At 35.9% G+C, this 18,542-nt stretch overlaps 1 protein-coding gene across 6 annotated transcripts in view; it reads left to right on the top strand.

The window, feature by feature from the left end:
• Positions 1-18,542, top strand: part of CFAP206 (cilia and flagella associated protein 206) — a 31,848-nt gene that overhangs the window by 11,206 nt on the left and 2,100 nt on the right. For 5 of the 6 annotated variants that reach the window (XM_046676505.1, XM_046676503.1, XM_046676504.1 and 2 more), the window contains 5 exons: positions 5,082-5,201; positions 6,851-7,049; positions 8,593-8,733; positions 11,467-11,660; positions 16,081-16,221. In XM_046676505.1, the coding sequence (XP_046532461.1) occupies positions 5,082-5,201; positions 6,851-7,049; positions 8,593-8,733; positions 11,467-11,660; positions 16,081-16,221 (795 nt within the window). The remainder of the gene's footprint in view (positions 1-5,081; positions 5,202-6,850; positions 7,050-8,592; positions 8,734-11,466; positions 11,661-16,080; positions 16,222-18,542) is intronic. The other variant, XM_046676508.1, reaches the window with a different exon arrangement.

The following is an 18,542-nucleotide window of genomic DNA, read 5'->3' as shown; positions in this document are numbered from 1 at the left end:
GGGTCAAGATGAGTTCTCTTAATTTTCTGACATTTTGCTGCTTAATCAGAGTTTCTTTTTTTGTTGTGTTTTGTAACTATTCAGTCTTCCTGCGTGGATCTACCTTAGTTATGGTTAAGGTTGAGTATTACAGAATCGATATTAGTTTGATCAGTATTATCTCTAGGTTATAAAATATGGCAATTTTTGTTTGGCTGAGAGTTTTTCTTATCTGTGAAGTCTATGGATAGTCTTAAAAATTTTTTTACATTATCTGAACAGATATTAATATAATTTTTTGAAGTATTGATTTGAATTTAAAAATTTCTTCTTTTGCCAATGCTACATTCTGTTTATGCAAACATTTGGAAAATCCACTTATACCCTGGGTAAGATAGTAAGTTATTTTCTTTTCTTTTGATCAAGACATTATCTGCTGCAGTCAACAAATTCAAATATTCTGGAAGAGAAAAAGGCGGGGTGATCACAGTCCTAATGACAGTCTTAGCTGAGAGAGCAGAATTCCATCCTCTGTAGGCTGTTGAAGTGCAAGGCAGTCACCAAAGAGAGAAAGCTGCTTATTGTTACTGTGCAAATAAAAGTTGACACAGAACATTTCCTAAAATGTTTAAGTCAAGACTTTTGTAGACTTCCTCCCCCGAGCTCTGTTTGCAGGGCTCATTCACAGAATAGACAACACAGGACTTCCTGATTTTTCCTGATACTGCAAGTAAAAAATCAGTTAGGTGGAATCTGTGTCTTTTTTAGACTTGTTGAAAGACATCCATGGAAGAAAATATGAGGAACTCATAAACTGAAAAGGGAGAGGGGAGGAGAAGCAGCATGTTGGGATCACAGGCTTTCCCCAAGCAGTTTTTGACTGCATTATGAAAAAAACTTTTTTTTTTTGAGGAAGATTAGCCCTGAGCTAACTGCTGCCAATCATCGTCTTTTTGCTGAGGAAGACTGGCCCTGAGCTAATATCCATGCCCATCTCCTCTATTTTATATGTGGGATGTCTGCCACAGCATGGCTTTTGCCAAGTGGTGCCATGTCCACACCTGAAATCTGAACTGGTGAACCCCGGGCTGCCAAGAAGCAGAACGTGCAAACTTAACCGCTGCACCACCAGCCAGCCCCATGAAAAAAACTTTTTAAGTGATAGCAGGCATTCCTAGAGGACTAACTTTATTATTTTTTTCACCAACAATCTCATTAGAAATATCTTTTTAAGTGTCAGGATGCTGTCAAGTTCATGGTGGCAGATACATGTTTTTCAAAATGTGGATTTTATCATTGGCAACAAAAACTATTGTTTTCCTGGAGTGACAGACTTGTTTCATCCACACTAAAGAAAATATCTGCCAAATAGCTAACACTCAAAAATCATAGTTTTTCAGTTGTTATTTCAAGTAAAAGTGGTGTTCTGTTGTTGGAGGGGAGAAGCTAGTTCAGTTTGCAATTCAATCATGTAAATATTTTCCTCAAAAGAACTACCCATTTTAATGTGCAGTAGAAGAATTTTATATGTACTTTCCATTTTATCACACTGAATATTAGAAAGCTGTGTACTTAAGGATCAAGATTTAATAAAATTAATACCTTTTACTGCATCATCATAGCTACTGTTAAGTGAAACTGGCTTTTTAAAAATTGACATGTAACTGACATATGACATTAATTAGTTTCAGGTGTACAACATAATAATTTGATACATGTATATATTGCAAAATGATCACTACAATAAGTCTAGTTAACATCCTTAACCTCACATAGTTACAAATTTTGTTTTTCTTGTGATGAGGACTTTTAAGATCTACTTGCTTAGTAACTTTCAAATATACAATACAGTATTGTTTACTATAGTCACCATGCTGTACATTACACCCCCAGGACTTGTTTATCTTATAACTGGAGGTTTGTACCTTCTGACCCCCTTCACCCGTTTCACCCACCCCCTCTTCCCCTGCCTATTTCAACTACCATTCTATTCTCTGTATCTGTGAGCTCAGTTTTTAAAAAATTTTTTAAGATTCCACATGTAAGTAAGATAACACAATATTTGTCTTTCTCTGTTTGACTTATTTCACTTAGCTTGATGCCTTCAAGGTGCGTTCATGTTGTCACAAATGGCAGGATTTCCTTCTTTTTTATGGCTGAATAATATTCCGTTGTGCGTACACGCTACATTTTCTTTATCTGTTCATCCGTTGATGGAGACTTAGGTTGTTTCCATGTCTTGACTATTGTGAATAATGCTGCAGTGAACATGGGGGTGCAGATATCTTTTCTCATTAGTGTTTTAATTTCCTTTGGATAAATACTCAGAAGTGGAATTTCTAGGTCATATGGTAGTTCTATTTTTAATTTTTTGAGGAACCTCCATGCTGTTTTCTATAGTGGCTGTATGAATTTACATTTCCACCAACAGTGCACAAGGATTCCCTTTTCTCCACATCCTCGCCAAAACTTATTTTTTGTCTTTTTGATATTAGCCATTCTCACAGGTGTAAGGTGATATCTCATTATGGTTTTGCTTTGTATTTCTCTCATGATTTGTGATGTTGATCACTTTTTCACATACCTGTTGGCTATCTGTATGTCTTCTTTGGAAAAATGTCTATTCAGATCCTTTGCCCATTTTTTAATTGGATTGTTTGGGATTTTTTGCTATTGAGTTGTGTGGGTTCTTTATATATTTTGGACGTTAATCTCTTATCAGATACTGTATGATTTATAATATTTTCTCCCATTCAGTAGGTTGCCTTTTAATTTTGTTGATGGTTTCCTTTGCTGTGCAGAAGCTTTTTAGTTTGATGTAATCCCGTTTGTTTATTTTTGCTTCCGTTACCTTTGCTTTTGGTATCAAATCCAAAAAATCATCTCCAAGACTGATGTCAAGGAGCTTACCGCCTATGTTTTCTTCTAGAACTTTTATGGGTTCAAGTCTTATGTTCAAGTCTTTAATCCATTTTGAGTTGATTTTTGCGTATGATGTAAGATAGTAGTCCAGTTTAATTCTTTTGCATGTGACCATCTAGTTTTTCCAACATCGTTTATTGGAGAGACTGACCTTCCCCACTGTATATTCTTTATTTTACTCCTTTGTCATAATTATTGACCTTACAGGTGTGGGTTTATTTCGGGGCTCTGTATTCTGTTTCGTTGATCGATGTGTCTCTTTTGATGCCAGTACAGTGCTGTATTGATTACTATAGCTTTAAAATATGGTTTGAAATCAGGAAGTGCGAAGTCTTCATCTTTGTTCTTCTTTCTCAAGATTGCTTTGGCTTTTTGGAGTCTTTTGTGGTTCCATACAAATTTTAGGATTGTTTGTTCTCTTTCCTTGAAAAATGCCACTGGGATTTTGATAGAGATTGCATTGAATCTAGACTGCTTTGGGTAGTATGGACTTTTTAACAGTATTCGTTCTTCCAATCCGTGAACGGGGAATATCTTGCCATTTATTTGTGAGGTCTAACTTCACAGCTAGAATTCTACATAGTTGTGAACAAGTTCTTTTTGGTAAAATTAAACAGAATGATTACTTTAGGACATTATCAGAAAAAAATCAAGAAGTTCTGCATGCCTACTCTGTGAATGGATCCTGCAAACAAGCTTGGGGGAGGAAGTCTAGAGTATCTTCAGTTCTAGGTTTTAAGAAGTGTTCTGTCTTGAATGTAACTTTTACTTTGGAGAACATATGCAGATTTATTTCTGTTTCTTGTTGCTGTTGCACAAATCAAAAAAGACTTTAAGGACTGCATTTTCATATTTGATTCCTAAAGGAAAACTAACAAGGGGGAAAAATAGTCTGTGGAGTAGACAAGCGACCTACTAGGTAGGATAGATAGTATTATATGGAAAAGTAAAGCAAGAGGAGGGGAGATGCTGAAAGAGTAGAATGGATATGATCAAAACAGGATGCACATTGAATAAAAAGTTTTATTAGTTGAAATACAGTAGTAATATTTGCTGTTTCTTATGAAGTAATTATTTTCGTCATTTAAAAATAGTCTAGTAAAGCATATAATTAGGCTACAGATACTGAGAACTCGAATGCACTTTTTTTCTCTTCAAATAGATATCACAGTTTTACACTGTGCTGATAAACCCAGACCATTGTCATTTCTGGTCACATCTTAGGCAGTGCACGTACTGGGTAAGAGCTGGGCTCTGTCCTCAGTTGGTCTGGGTAGAACCATGATTCTGCCCCTTCTTAGCTGTATATCCTTGGGCAATTTACTTACCTTCTGTAGCTTGGTTTTCTTATTTGTAGTTAATGCTTTTTGTGCTTGTGTTTCATATGGTGCTTAGCACATAGTATGAATAAATGCTAGTGATTATTTCAGATTCAGCATTTAGCACTTTATTTTCGGATTACTATTGTTGTATCAGAAATATGCTGTGTTTTTTCAATCCTTAGTTTCTAAGATTTTCTTCATTTTTTTTCACTTAGAAACATTTGCCCTGAGTTAACATTTGTTGCCAATCTCCCTCTTTTTTATGACTGAGGAAGATTGCCCCTGAGCTAACATCTATGCCAGTCTTCCTCTATTTTGTATGTGGGTCGCCACCACAGCATGGCGATGAGTGGGGTGGGTCTGAATCCAGGATCTGAACCTATGAACCTGGGCTGCCGAAGCAGAGCACATAAAACTTAACCATACGCCTCAGGGCTGGCCCCCAGATTTTCTTCATTTTTGAATGTAATTTTTAAAAATCTTGGCATCAAAATAGTTTTCAGAGGAACACTTCATTAATTGTATCATGAGGAATGGGAAAATAACAGCTATACAAAGTTGTGTCATAGGATTCACCTCTCGGGAATGCAATTATGCTGGATATCAAAGAATACTTTTATACATTTGACAAAAATTATAGCCATTGTGTTTCAAAAGGTTCATCCGTCCAACAGATACTTCTGGAACACCCTCCATGTGTCAGTGCTGTTCTTGGTCTCGGGGTGCCATGCAGGACACACTCTCTGCCCTCACTGAGCTTACCTTCAAGAGATGTAGGGGGCAGGTGGGGTTTAAAACACAGAAGGTTTTTGTAGTGAAATTATAAAAATATTAATGCAAATTATATTGTCTTCACAGTCAGATATAATTACTTGTGCTCAAGAAGTGGAAATGATGATAAAGAAGTTAGGAGCCCAGCTGGAACAATTAAAAATGATTGTAAAATCAAAGACAGCTGTCCCGACATCACAAGTCTTTGTAAGTATTTGTCATTAACTTCGACCTTGTTTAAGGGCAAATGTACTTTTGAGTTCTATAAAATTGAATTGGAAGTAATTATAATTATTAACTATTAAGTACTAAAACTATATTAATTTTATACAAATTGATCCTGTTTTTTATGGTTATTTTATAGTAATAGTATAAGTTGAATGAGAGGATTCCTTTGGTAGGTGATTGTTACTTTGTTGCTTATGGCAACAAAAATAATCCATGGGGTGATTGTTACTGAAGTGTTGCCTATGGCAACAAAAATAATCCATGGGGGGCTGGCCCAGTGGCACAGTGGTTAAGTTTGCATGTGCTGCTTGGCAGCCTGGGGTTCGCAAGTTCAGATCCTGGGCACAGACCTACACACCACTCATCAAGCCACGCTGTGGCAGTGTCCCATATACAAAGTAAAGGAAGATTGGCACAGATGTTAGCTCAGGGACCATCTTTCTCAAGCAAAAAGAGGAAGATTGGCAATAGATGTTATGTTAGCTTAGGGCCCATCTTCCTCACCAAAAAAAAAAAAAAAAAAAAACAAAGTAAAAGAAAAAAAGTAATCCATAGTGCAGTGTTGAAAATGTGTTCACAGTAGCTAGTTAGAAATTACCTCCAGCAAAGAGGTGCTATAACTTGTAAGCTTTCTGCAAAGATAGATAATAATCACTTTGTTTACCAGGCCTATACTTACACTGACTTTCTGATTATCTGTACCACTTTATGGGCAAATCTGGTAGCCCCAAAGAGGTATAAGATGCACGTGCAGTATTTTATAGAGCATTTTGTGGCTCTCATAATTTTCTGTAATCATTCTCAATACTTCATTTTAAAAACCAAGAAACAAAAAGCTAAGTTGTTTAATTTATAAGTAGGGCCTGATTAATTTTTTTGTTTGTTCTGTAAGTTAGTGAACTTTTATATGAATAAAAAACATTTATCTCACTGACCAAAGATCTTTCACCTGCAGCTCACGAGGCATGCCCCAATTAGCGTCTCTACACTTTCCAGATTTTTGAGTCAAGATTAAGGAAGACAAATCTAGTTATAATAAGTCATATTTAGCTTTTTTGGAAAAAGAGGATATTTTCTCCTTGATCTTTTTTTTTTTAAGATTTTATTTTTTCCTTTTTCTCCCCAAAGCCCCCCGGTACATAGTTGTATATTCTTTGTTGTGGGTCCTTCTAGTTGTGGCATGTGGGACGCTGCCTCAGCATGGTCTGATGAGCAGTGCCATGTCCGCGCCCAGGATTCGAACCAACGAAACACTGGGCCGCCCGCAGCGGAGTGCGCGAACTTAACCGCTCGGCCACAGGGCCAGCCCCTTCTCCTTGATCTTTTGAGGTGAAGCGTCCATGAATCTTTCTTAGCTGATCAAGTGTGTGTGGCTTTTTTGAGTAAATTAATTTTATGACAATCATCCCAAAATAAAATGCTTTGAAATAAAATGCAAGTTTATTTTCTCATAATTTTGGAGTCCAATTTCTCTCTAGATTCTATTATCTAACTTCGTGAGACTTTCACTTGTCTTAAGGAAGAATTAATTTCTGTATAAATGAAAAGTTGTATTTATTTTTGAGAGTACAATGATCTATAGTTTTATTAAACAGTTAATGTTTTGCACATTGTTTTCTCTTCTGCAGCCCATCTTCATTGCACTTTCCAATCTGTGGACCAGCTTTCAGGATGAAACAGTTTTGATTAGTGTCCTCAGTAATTTAACTAGTCACCTGGAGGCATTTCTGGGTGCTCATGAACTACTTTTTCCTGAGAAAGTACTGCGAGGTCTTCTTGATGGAGTGACTGTGAAAACTGATGTGTGTAGAATGAGAGAACAGATGGGTAATAGGAATCATCCATTATTTCCTCTTCCTTTTAAAATTCCCTTTGGAATAAAGTCACTCTTTCGTTTTAACCTTTTCATGTTATATCTTTCTGATAAAATAGTATCTTTTTTGATTACAAAAGTACTAATGGTCATTATAGAAAATGTGGAAAACTGAAAATATGTAACCTGAATATTTTACTATCCAGAAATAACCATTTCTAATGTTATTGTTAGTATTTTGGCCAACAATGGTTGTCTGTGGTTTTGTGTTTGTGTTGTAGTCTTACCGATTTTATTATTGATTTTTAGTAGAAAAGGATACTAATCCTTACTATAGTTATTTCAAATAAAGCTCCTTTTCTTTGAAATATTTGCCATGTATCTACCTCATATTCAGGTTGAAATTTATAAATAAATCAATTTTATCCCTGTAAAATTGAGCTTATTTTAGGTCCTTTAAGAGGGTATTCTTATAGGAAGGCTGTCTTTATCGATAACCTTCTTTTAACGTTTTTGGTCCCTTCTATCTTAGTTAAAGACAACTTAAAATTCATGAGAAATGCCAAAGTAGAGTCTGGGACTTGAGTTGTTGCCTAAAAGAAAGTTTTTCCAGAAATTAGATAATTTACTCTCTAAATTTCCTTTTCAAATTTGATTTTTGTAAAAGTGAAAAATAAAAATGTAGTGGTAATTTCCATTCTTAAACTAGTAAAATACATAAAATCTGGAAACCAAATCAAAGAGACTCAAAAGTATCCTTCCAGTTAAAGTTTTTCCTATTCATTTTTCTTTTCATTAAAACAGCATGTCTAAGTAGATAGTAGCTCAACCGTATGGGCAAAACAGTTTCCTTGCACCTGGTTTAGACGTGTCATTTCCCACCATATATCAAAACTTTTTATTCACCAGAACACTGTTTATCAAGTGACTGCACCAGTGACTTGGGAGACCCAATGTTCCTTTGAAAGAATTTAATTTACACTTGCCACGTCTCATCACTGTTTGGGGCTTTCAGGCTTATCAGGAAAAACGAAGGAAGGTTTATTTTCTCCAAATTATGCATTTACTTCTGGTTGTAGCCACAACGTCACTGTGTATCTGCTGTTTGTATGTAGAGCCAGGCAGAGAAGTGTAGGTAGGATTGCAAAAGCTACAAATCTTGGGGATCAATGTTTTATAAATACACGTTTTTATTTGTGTAAAAAAATTTAGTCAGTTTGACTATCAAATGTAAGTAGATCAACCAACACTTGGAAGAACTTTTTGAAAGTGTAAAGAACAAAGATTGTACATCTTGCTATCAAAATTAGGTTACTAAGAGATATTTCCTGACTCTTTCTGCTCAGAACATTCTCAACTGTCTCAGAAGCAGTAGTGTCAGTATATAAGCACCGTATTCAGAGTCTTTTGCCAGCTAGTAGAAAGAGCTGCGCCATCTTGAATGAAGTTGATCTGTCTCTAGTTTAGTCACATAGCAGCCACTCTCTTCCGCTTATTTCCTTCCGTTGTTTACTCTTCTCATTGAATAAGTTTTTCTTATTTTCCTTTTCATTTTAGAAGATAGAGTAAATGCAGAGGATTTCAGAAAACTGGAATGGCTTTTCCCAGAAACAACAGCAAATTTTGATAAATTGTTACTTCAGTATCGGGGATTTTGTGCTTACACATTTGCTACAACAGATGGTCTTCTCCTTCCAGGTATAGGATTGGAAATAATATTACTCCCACTTCCCCATTTTTTCTTTAAATGAAGTGCTGTCATTGTCATTTATTCATTTTTTAAAACTTCATGGGATCTGATGGTGAGCAATGAAAGGAGCTACAAAGATGATTCAGACAAAGTCTTCATCTTTGAGGTGCTCACAGTATAATCTGGTAGACTGAAATGAACAAGAAATTATAGTACAGATGATAAGTGATGGAATGCGTATATAATGAAACATGGATGCTACAGTGTCGTAAAAGAGGGCCGACTCATATGCCCAGTGAAGGATTCCAGAAATGTTAGATGGCATTACTAAAATATATCATCTTCAAAGTAATTACTTGAAAGAGCAACACTAATTTGACTGAGATGTTTATTAAAAAAAATTCTTTGTCACTTTATGGTTATATTCTATTAACATAGATCAGGATTTCTGTGTAAGTCAGATGCCTCGAAAGATATGGCCAGTATTTTATCAAGTACAATTTTTTATGATGTATTTATTACTAGAGCATCTCCAAAACAAAGAGTGAATCAGAAATTCTGATGAAATAAATTATTATCCAAAAAGTGCCTTGTGAATTGGGAATAACAAGAAGTCAGTTAGAGCTAGAATGAAAACAGTTTGATGACATTGTTTTTTTGTTTGCCTTACACCTTTCACCTCCTTCCTTTTCTTCCCTCTTTGTTATTTCTTTTGTTGTGTTTCACAGTTGGGTGGTACTTTTTTATTCCAAAGAATGATTGAGATTGTGTGTATATACAGGCTAGAGAATATACAAATTGACTCATTTTTTATGGTATTAGATTTTTTCATAATGGGAGTAACAGATGGTTTACCGTGGGGCCCTGACAGAATGGCATTATTCTAAGGCCCTGGGAGGGTAACTGTACTGAGGAGAAAAGTTAAGAGCCGTGAAGTAAAAAGTGATGGAATGTAGATGGTTTCTTTCTTTTCTTCTTTTCCTTTCCTTTTTCCTTCCATCTTTCCTCCCTCCCTCCCTTCCTTTCTTCCTTCTTTCACAACGAAGAATGGAAGGGAGTCATGAGAGACACAAACAGGGACGTGGGGTGATGACAGAGGTAGCAGGATGTGGTTGAAAAAGCTTTGGGCTAAGATTCAGGAAAGCCTGCTTTCCAGTCCCAGTTATACCTGGGAACTGAGTGAACTTAAGAAGCTTCAGCAAATCTCATGCCTGCTGTGGACCTCAGTTTCCGTGTCAGGAAAAGGAGAGGGAACAACTGGGAGGTCTGTTTGGTCCCTTCCAGCTTCCACTATGATTCTAAGAAAGAGAGAAATAGAAAAGTAGAAGGGCTTGTAGGGCTGAGGGTTTCAGAATCTTCTCCGAATAAGCTAGTCGTGACTACTTTATTTCTGTTTACTACATTATTTCTACTTACTACAGTATTTTCTGGGCAGGAGCAACCTGCGCTACCTCAGAGGAATTCTGTAGGACTTCCCTCTTTCCGTGGGGGATGCAGACCACATGGCTTAAATCCCAAGGTGATGCTGTGGCTTACCAGTCAGGGTCCTCTTCAGATGTCATCCCTGACTATTGCCTACCACTCTTTCCTTTCTCACTACTCCAGCGTCACTGGCCTTGTTGCTGTTCTTGAACGTTCCAAGCCCATTTTCACCTCAGGAGCCTCTGCACCTCAGAGCCTTTGCACTTGCTATTGTGCCTACTTGGAAGCTCTGTCCCCTAGGTAGCTACATACCCTGCTCCCTCTTGTTATTCAGCCTTTCCTGGTCACCCAATTTAAATGTCAACCTCACCCTTCTACCTTTTACTATGTGTTTAACCTCCTTTATTTTTAGTATTTTTTCTGAAGCACTGATCACTTCCTGGCCTATGGTATATTTGTTGATTTGTTGTGAGCAGGAACTTTGTTTTCTTCTATATTCTCAGTGCCAAGAACAGAGTCAGTAAATATTTGTTGAATAATTGAAAGAATAAATAAATAAGACAGTATTGCTGTCTCCTATATAATTACCACAAACTGTGTATATATTTAATAATCCATATTTTATGTAGTATGTTTTGACAGTGAGAAATGCTTTCTAACATGCAAATTTGCATTTTGGAAAAGATGTCCTATTTTTGTAGTTCCTACAGATTTTTTTTTTTTTTGAGGAAGATTAGCCCTGAGCTAACATCTGCCACCAGTCCTCCTCTTTTTGCTGAGGAAGACTGGCCCTGAGCTAATATCCGTGCCCATCTTCCTCTACTTTATATGTGGGATGCCTACCACAGCGCTTGCCAAGTGCTGCCATGTCCACACCCGGGATCTGAACTGGTGAACCCTGGGCTGCCCAAGCGGAACATGTACACTTAACTGCTGTGCCACTGGGCCAGCCCCCAGAATTATTTTTAAAACAATGCTTATAGTAGCATTTAAGAGGATTTGAAAAACCAGCCAGATGACTAAGTGGCTTCTCATGAAAGACTTGTAAACATCTTATATCTGGATAGTGAAATATTTTTATACAAAATCCTACTTTAAAATTTAAAAATGTGTAAAATTAGTTAATTTATTATGAATTTAACATATAATATAATTTAACAAAATATATAATTTAAAATTGCTAATTGTAATATTTTAGCCAAATTAAAAAAGTGATATGTTAAAAATGGAGTATATAGGGACTGGTTCTATGGGTGTGTTACGAACATAGACTCGCTTAATATTTCGTATCTAATTCAATTCCTTTTCTTAATTTTTAGGAAATTCAGCAATTGGAATTTTGAAATATAAAGACAAGTATTACACTTTCAATTCCAGAGATGCTGCATATTCCTTTGCAGAAAATCCTGAAAATTACATTAATTTGATTACAGAAAAAGCCAAAAAAAATGCAGAATTAATTCAGCTACTGGAACTTCATCAACAGTTTGAAACCCTCATTCCATATTCTCAGGTAAGCAGGGTCAGTATTTTAAGAATATATGACATTTAAAAGGATAATTAACTAAAGTTGTGTTTTGTTGTTGAATGGTTCCCAAGTCCAGGCAAAGACAGGGTCAGCTGAGGCCTTTACAGGTTATCTGAAGGGGATTCACATCTGAAGATGGAAACTAATGAAATCCACAAAGAATAACGAAAACAACATAAGGAGTCAAATTGACAAATTAGGCTGGAAAAACCTGAATGAGAAAGACTACATTTAGATAAATCATTGAAACTACAGTATTTCCTTATCTAAGATTGAGGGAGTGCAGCACAGACAACATAGGTGATAACTTTCTTATACTAGGAGTTGTTAAATAATTTAACAGGTTTAAATTGCAGTGGTCTGAAAGGCCTCAGAAAAGATCTGAAGGTGTGTTTCTTTTTATGTCAGTGCCTGTTCTTTAATTCATTCAGCAAATATTTACTGAGCCACTTCCTGTGTGCCAGGCACCATTCTTGGCACACGAGATTAGCAGTGAACAAAATAGATAAAAATCCGTGCTTGCATGGGGCTCACGTTCTACTGCTGTATATTCTTTTCGTTTTCCCTCTCTTTGTCTCTCATTTTTATTGTTCACCTTTTAATTGCTCTTTCTGTCTCTTCTCTCTCTGGTTCAGTTCCTGTCTTTCAAACTCACGAAAATAGAAACCTAAAATACATAGTTTAAATGTTTTGTGTTTGTTACTTTTACCAACATTTTGACCATGAAGCAGGTGGGTTTGAGTATGACTGACCAGGTTGACAGGGATCCAAGCAGTGACTGGTAAGAGGACGGTCTGGCTGGTGACAGTGAGGCATAGATGGTAGTCTGAATGCTTGGGCAAGAAGACTGGGATCAAGCTCAGGACAGAGTGGTTGGAGGGGTCAGCTGTGGTGGTCAGTACCCTGGACAGCTCAGGTGGCGCGCTTGTTCTCACATGGTGCTACCAGTTTGCTGATGTGACACTCCAGCTGTCCTTTTGGATGAGACAGTTCTCCAGAGTTTCCCCCTGTTGTAAAGAGAGAGTAGTCTGTTTGGTATCCTTCTGTATGTGGGCCAATGGTAGGCCTAGAATTTTTGGCTCAACTGAAAGGTTACTGTCAAAATGATTGGACCAGTTTAACTCCAGTCCTTGAGATCTGTCACTTACTCATAATCCTGCTAGCACTTGCTCTTACCTGTGTTTATAATTTTTGCCAATGTGATGAATTTAAAATGGTATCTCATTATTGTTTTAGTGTGCATTTTTCTGATAGTGAAGTTCACCATCTCTTCTTACATCTGTTACTCATTCCGGTTTCGCTTTGTATACAGTGGCTACTCATAACTTTTGCCAGTACTTTTTCGCGTACTACTCTTTCTGTCTTTAACTGTTGATTGGCAGGTGTTTCTTGTCTTGTCTATTGTAAGTGTTAATCCTTTATCAGTTATAAAATTTGCAAATGTCTTTTCCCAGTCTGTCACCTCTCGGTCAGCTTTGGCAGTTGAGTCCTTCATTGAAGATACGTCTTTCATTTTAATGTAGTCAAATCTATTAATTTTTCCCTTTAAAGATTGTGCATTAGAAAGTCTTGTTTTAGAAATCCTTCACTGTCTTAAGGTTATTCATTTACATTTTCTTTTGTTTTAATTTATTATTCACATTTAAGTCTTCAGTGCATTGGAGATAATAAGGAGTTTTAATTTTATTTCTTATGTAGTGAGCCAGTTTTCCCAACACTGTTTACTAATATATGATTTTCCTACTAAATATGATGCCACCCCCGTTGTGTTAACAATTCTCATATGAAATGTGTTTGTTTCTAGGCTCTCAATTCTGTTCTACTGACGTATTTGTCTATCTCTATACTGACACCATATTGTTCAAATTACTATTGCTTTGTAATACATTCTATTATCTGATAGAGCAAGCCCTTCCCTTTGCTTTTTCCTTTTTCAAAGTTGTCTTAGGTATTCATGCTTGAATTTTTGTATGTCCATGCAAATTTCTTAATGAATTTGCCAAGTTACCCGAAGATCTTCCTGAGATTTTAATTGGATTGCATTAAAATAATAAAATAGTTTCTGGGGGGAATTTATGTGTTTATTACATTAGATTGTCCCATCCATAAAAAGTACCATTTGCTTACTTTATTTTTGCCATGAGTAGTTTCATTAATTATGCCTTAATAAAACATAATGGTTTTAGTTATATTTTATATTCTGCCTACTTCTAAAACAGTATGTGAGATAACTTTTTTAAAAAGCACTTATACATCAATTCTGATAAAACAAAACTAAAGGCTAAAAAGAAAAAACTACATGGGAAAATATGTCCCACTCATTTTAAATAAATAACTGGAACTTTTCATTATAATACAGCCAAAGGGTATAGAGGATGCATCACTGCATAAAAATAACAAAAACAAATACCTGTGTGTTTATCTCTTATAACAAGAAAATTCTCTCTCAGTGCTCCCCCTGGACCCTTTTCCAATCTCATTCTTTTCTCTTCCCCGCTGCAGTAACTACTTTATGAATTCGGTGTTATTCATCCCTTGCCATTTTAGTTTTGCCATTCATGTATGTATTCCTGAACAATGTGTTACTGTGAAATGACTATGTCTTTTGCCCAATTTTCTACTGGATTATATGTCTTTTTCTTATTGATTTGTAGGAGGTGTTTTTTCAAAAGCACATTTTTGATACTAATTCTTTGTCAGATATATGTTTTGTATACACGTTCCCCCAGTTTGTGGCTTATCTTTTCATTCTTTTTGTGCTGTCTTACAAATGAAAATTTTTCATTGTAATGTGTAATTTATCATTCTTTTTCTTCATGTCTTGAACTTTTATGTCTTCTTTAAGAAATTCTCATGAACCCTTGATCATAAAAATATTCTCCTACATTGTTTTTTTAAAAAAAATATGGATTTACCTTTCAAACTAGTTTTTAGTCCGCTTGGATTTGATTTCTGTGTCTGGTGGGAGTGAAGATCCAGTTGTCACTTTTTCCCGTGTGAGCAGTAATTGTCCCAGATCATCTGCTCAATAATCTCTCCTTTCCCCACTGAGCTAGTGTCTTATATGCACGGGCTTATTTTTCAGGCTCTCGATTCTGTTCAATTATTCAATTTTTAAAAAATTCTATATATCTTACTATATAAGATAGTATTATAGTATAATCCTAGATCTTGCTATGGCTTTATAATAAGTCTTTATATCCAGTAGAGTAAGTTCTCCCACCCTTTCTTCTCTAAAGAATTTTGGCTGTACTTGACTCTTGACTTTCCATATAAATTTGAGAATTATGTTGTCACGTACCATAAAAAACCTTGAAGGAATTATGACTTTTCGTGTCTACAGACAAGAATTATTTGGCCTTGCTACCACTTACATGTAATTTACAGAGTTGTAAGAGAGTTCAAAGACAATGAAAGGATAGAATCAGATAACCAGAAAGGTGTGCCGTATGTAGACAATGCATAGTTTTCCATTAAAGAACAATTTCCCCCTATATATCTGGTCTTCTTTTTCCCTTTCTTTCTGTGTAATCTTCAACTCTTCTTCAGTGACCTTCAATACCTATGAAGGCGAGTTTTGTTCCTCCATATTTCAGTGCTACAGTCCTTATAATTATTTACTTGCTATTTACGTGTATAATATTGTTAATTATCCTTTCCCCATGTTTTTATCTACCCAACTATATCATAAGATCATTCTGAAAGCAACAAGTATATATTATGTTAAATGGTAGGCACTCACTGATGATCTGTTGCTTGATTTGGGGAAAGAAGTTAATTTCTTCTCCTTCCTCTTTACTATGACCCAAGTTCCTTAAACTTCTACAACCCCCACCAGCAACTTCATATTCAGCATAATCATATCTTGTTTTGTCTGGAATTACTGAATACTTAATATTTGAATAGTGGGCTTCTGGGTGCTGTGGCAGAAAATCAACATATTCAACTAAAACAAAACCACCTTGGATGATAATCTGCTATGTATGCATAGTTTGGGTTTAAGACGTATCCTAAAGATGTTCTAATACTTTAAACAAATGTGATTTATACCTAATATTTAATAGCTACTTTAAACTTCTATCTGTTTCCAACAAAATATTCACTTACGCTACCAATTGTGAAAATTGGAGAGGGGCATTCGACCTGGGAATGACTGATGTTAGCTTTTCCCTTTCCAAAATATGCCTCCTGCACTAACTTCACAAAGTCAGGGACTAACCCATAATGCCCAGGAAAATAATGACATTTAGCTCACCAAGTATGAGCTTATTTTCTCTGCTACTATTTATAGGTGTATTCCATGTTCAGAAGTTCTTGTTTTTTTAATCTTTTGACAGTTTAGCTAAATATTTTAGTTTAATTTTTATTTTTTACAAATATTAATTGCAAAACTCCATTTGTTTAGGTGAAAGATGTTGACAAACATATAAAACCAATTACAAAGTGTGAAAGTGGCACACAGACGGATACACACATATTGCCACCAACAATTGTGAGATCATATGAGTGGAATGAATGGGAATTAAGAAGAAAAGCTATAAAATTGGTTTGTAACAATATTTCCTAAAATTATTTATAGGATGGGAAATTTTAATGTGTTGTTACTCATAGAGTTGGTAAGTTATTTATATAAAATAATGGTTGTTCAGAGTTCTTTGCTAATATAAAAATAATTAGCATAATTTATAATTTACCAGCTTTACATTGTAAGATCTTCTAATTTTAAGCGTATGTAGAAATACAGAAGCATGAAACTGTTCTCAAATTACACCAGCCAGTAACTAGAACAATGATAGTTGCACACTATTGATCTATATAATAGTTTATCATCTATATAATCTATCTATATATCTATATATATAATAGTATATTGATCTATATAATAGTTTTAATCTACTGTGCTAATCTAAGAGGTGCTAGTATTTAAAGCACTCCTAACTATTTCTAATCATTTACAGTATACCTTTGGTTTTTTGGACTTCTTTTGAGGAACAGAATGTTGTCTTTGTTGTATCACAGATATTGTCCCCTCTTATTGTCAACATGTTCTCTCCAGACACTGGGATCTCTTGGCCTTCTGATTCTCAGTCACCTTAATCATAATAGGTGCCTACCCTTAGAGCCTATCTTTGAAACTGTGATCCCTGTCGACTCAGTGAAATTCCCCCCACTTACCCTTTTTATGGTATCTTGTCATTTTAAACAACAAACATTTATAGTATGAAGGAAACAAACTCTTTTTATATCTGTAGCCTGTTCTTGGTATGTTTTATCCGTCTCTTTAACTGAGATCAGGTGTGAAAATAAACAAAGGCTACCCAAATGAGAACAGAGGCTATTTATTCAAAGCTTGCTATAGCAAGGGTCAGCCACCGTCACTTGGGTTTGGCGGAGACTCAAAGGCAGGCGGGGGAGTGAGAAAGCTTTATAGTGAAAAGGGGAAGGCTTCAGGTGTTCTCTGATGGGAGGCTGTTGACGAGGGAAGACGGGAGGTGGGCTGACTTGAAATGGGGCATCTTATGTGATTGATTTGGTGAACACAGTTGACTTTCTCTGGTTGGTGCTCAGTTGCAAGGTGGGGGCAGCAGAAAAATAGGGAAGCTGGCCCATTCCTGACTGTTCTGGGCTGATTGCTACAGCTACAGAGGTTGTGGATCAGAATTCTGTAGTCATATAAGGTCTGGCCTTTGTCCATTTGTATATTCAGTCTCTCACAGGCTCTCACTAGCCACATCATTTCCCTTGCGATCCTCCCTGGTGGCAGCTTTTTAGTTCTCTGATTTCCTGAGATGAGGAAGGTTCAGCTTCCTGGTATATGTTCCAGATCATTGGTCCATTAGCATTCCAATCAGTTACTCTTCTGTAGTTCATGGAGCTCCCTCCCCATATTCTTTTCTATTATCTACTAAACTCACTTGAGCTCATCAGATAACATATATATCCCACCACAGTCATGTGCTGCATAATGATGTTTTGGTCAATGATGGACCACATATACAACAGTGGTCCTACGAGATTATAATGGAAACAAAAAATTCCTATTGCCTAGTGATGTCATAGCCATTTGTAATATCATGATGCAACACGTTACTCGTGTGTTTATGGTGATGCTGGTGTAAATAAGCCTTTGAGTTCTTCAGGAGGTATTCCAGAAGAAGGCATTGTTATCAAAGGAGATCACAGCTCCATGGGTGGTATTGCCCCTGAAGACCTTCTTGTGGGACAAGATATAGAGGAGGAAGACAGTGATATTGATGATCCTGACCCTGTGCAGGCCTAGGCTAATGTGTGTGTTTGTGTCTTAATTTTTACCAAAAAATTTTTTTAAAAGTTTAAAAGTAAAAAAGAAAGATTTTAAAAATAGAAAAAGCTCACAGAATAAGGATATAAAGAAAGAAAATATTTTGGTACACTGTACAATGTGTGTTTTAAGCTAAGTATTATTACAAAAGAGTCAAAAGTTAAAAAAAATCTAAACGTTTATAAAGTAAAAAATTACAGTAAGCTAAGGTTAATTTATTGTTGAAGAAAGAGAAATATGTTTATAAATTTAGTGTAGCCTAAGTGTGCAGTGTTTCTCGAGTCTTCGGTAGTGCACAGTGATGTCCGAGGCCTTCACATTCACTCACCACTCACTCACTGACTCACCCAGAGCAACTGCCAGTCCTGCAAGCTCCATTCATGGTAAGTGCCCTATACAGGTGTACTGTTTTTTCAATCTTTTATACTATATTTTTACTGTATCTTTTCTATGTTAAGATACACAAATACCTACCACTGTGTTAAAGTTGCCTACAGTACTTAGTACAGTAACATGCTGTACAGGTTTGTAGCCTAGGAGCAATAGCCATATAGCCTAAGTGTGTA

The sequence above is a fragment of the Equus quagga genome, chromosome 11 (genome assembly GCF_021613505.1).
Source record: "Equus quagga isolate Etosha38 chromosome 11, UCLA_HA_Equagga_1.0, whole genome shotgun sequence".
Lineage (NCBI taxonomy): Eukaryota > Metazoa > Chordata > Mammalia > Perissodactyla > Equidae > Equus > Equus quagga.
This window is presented reverse-complemented; position numbering and strand designations above follow the sequence as displayed.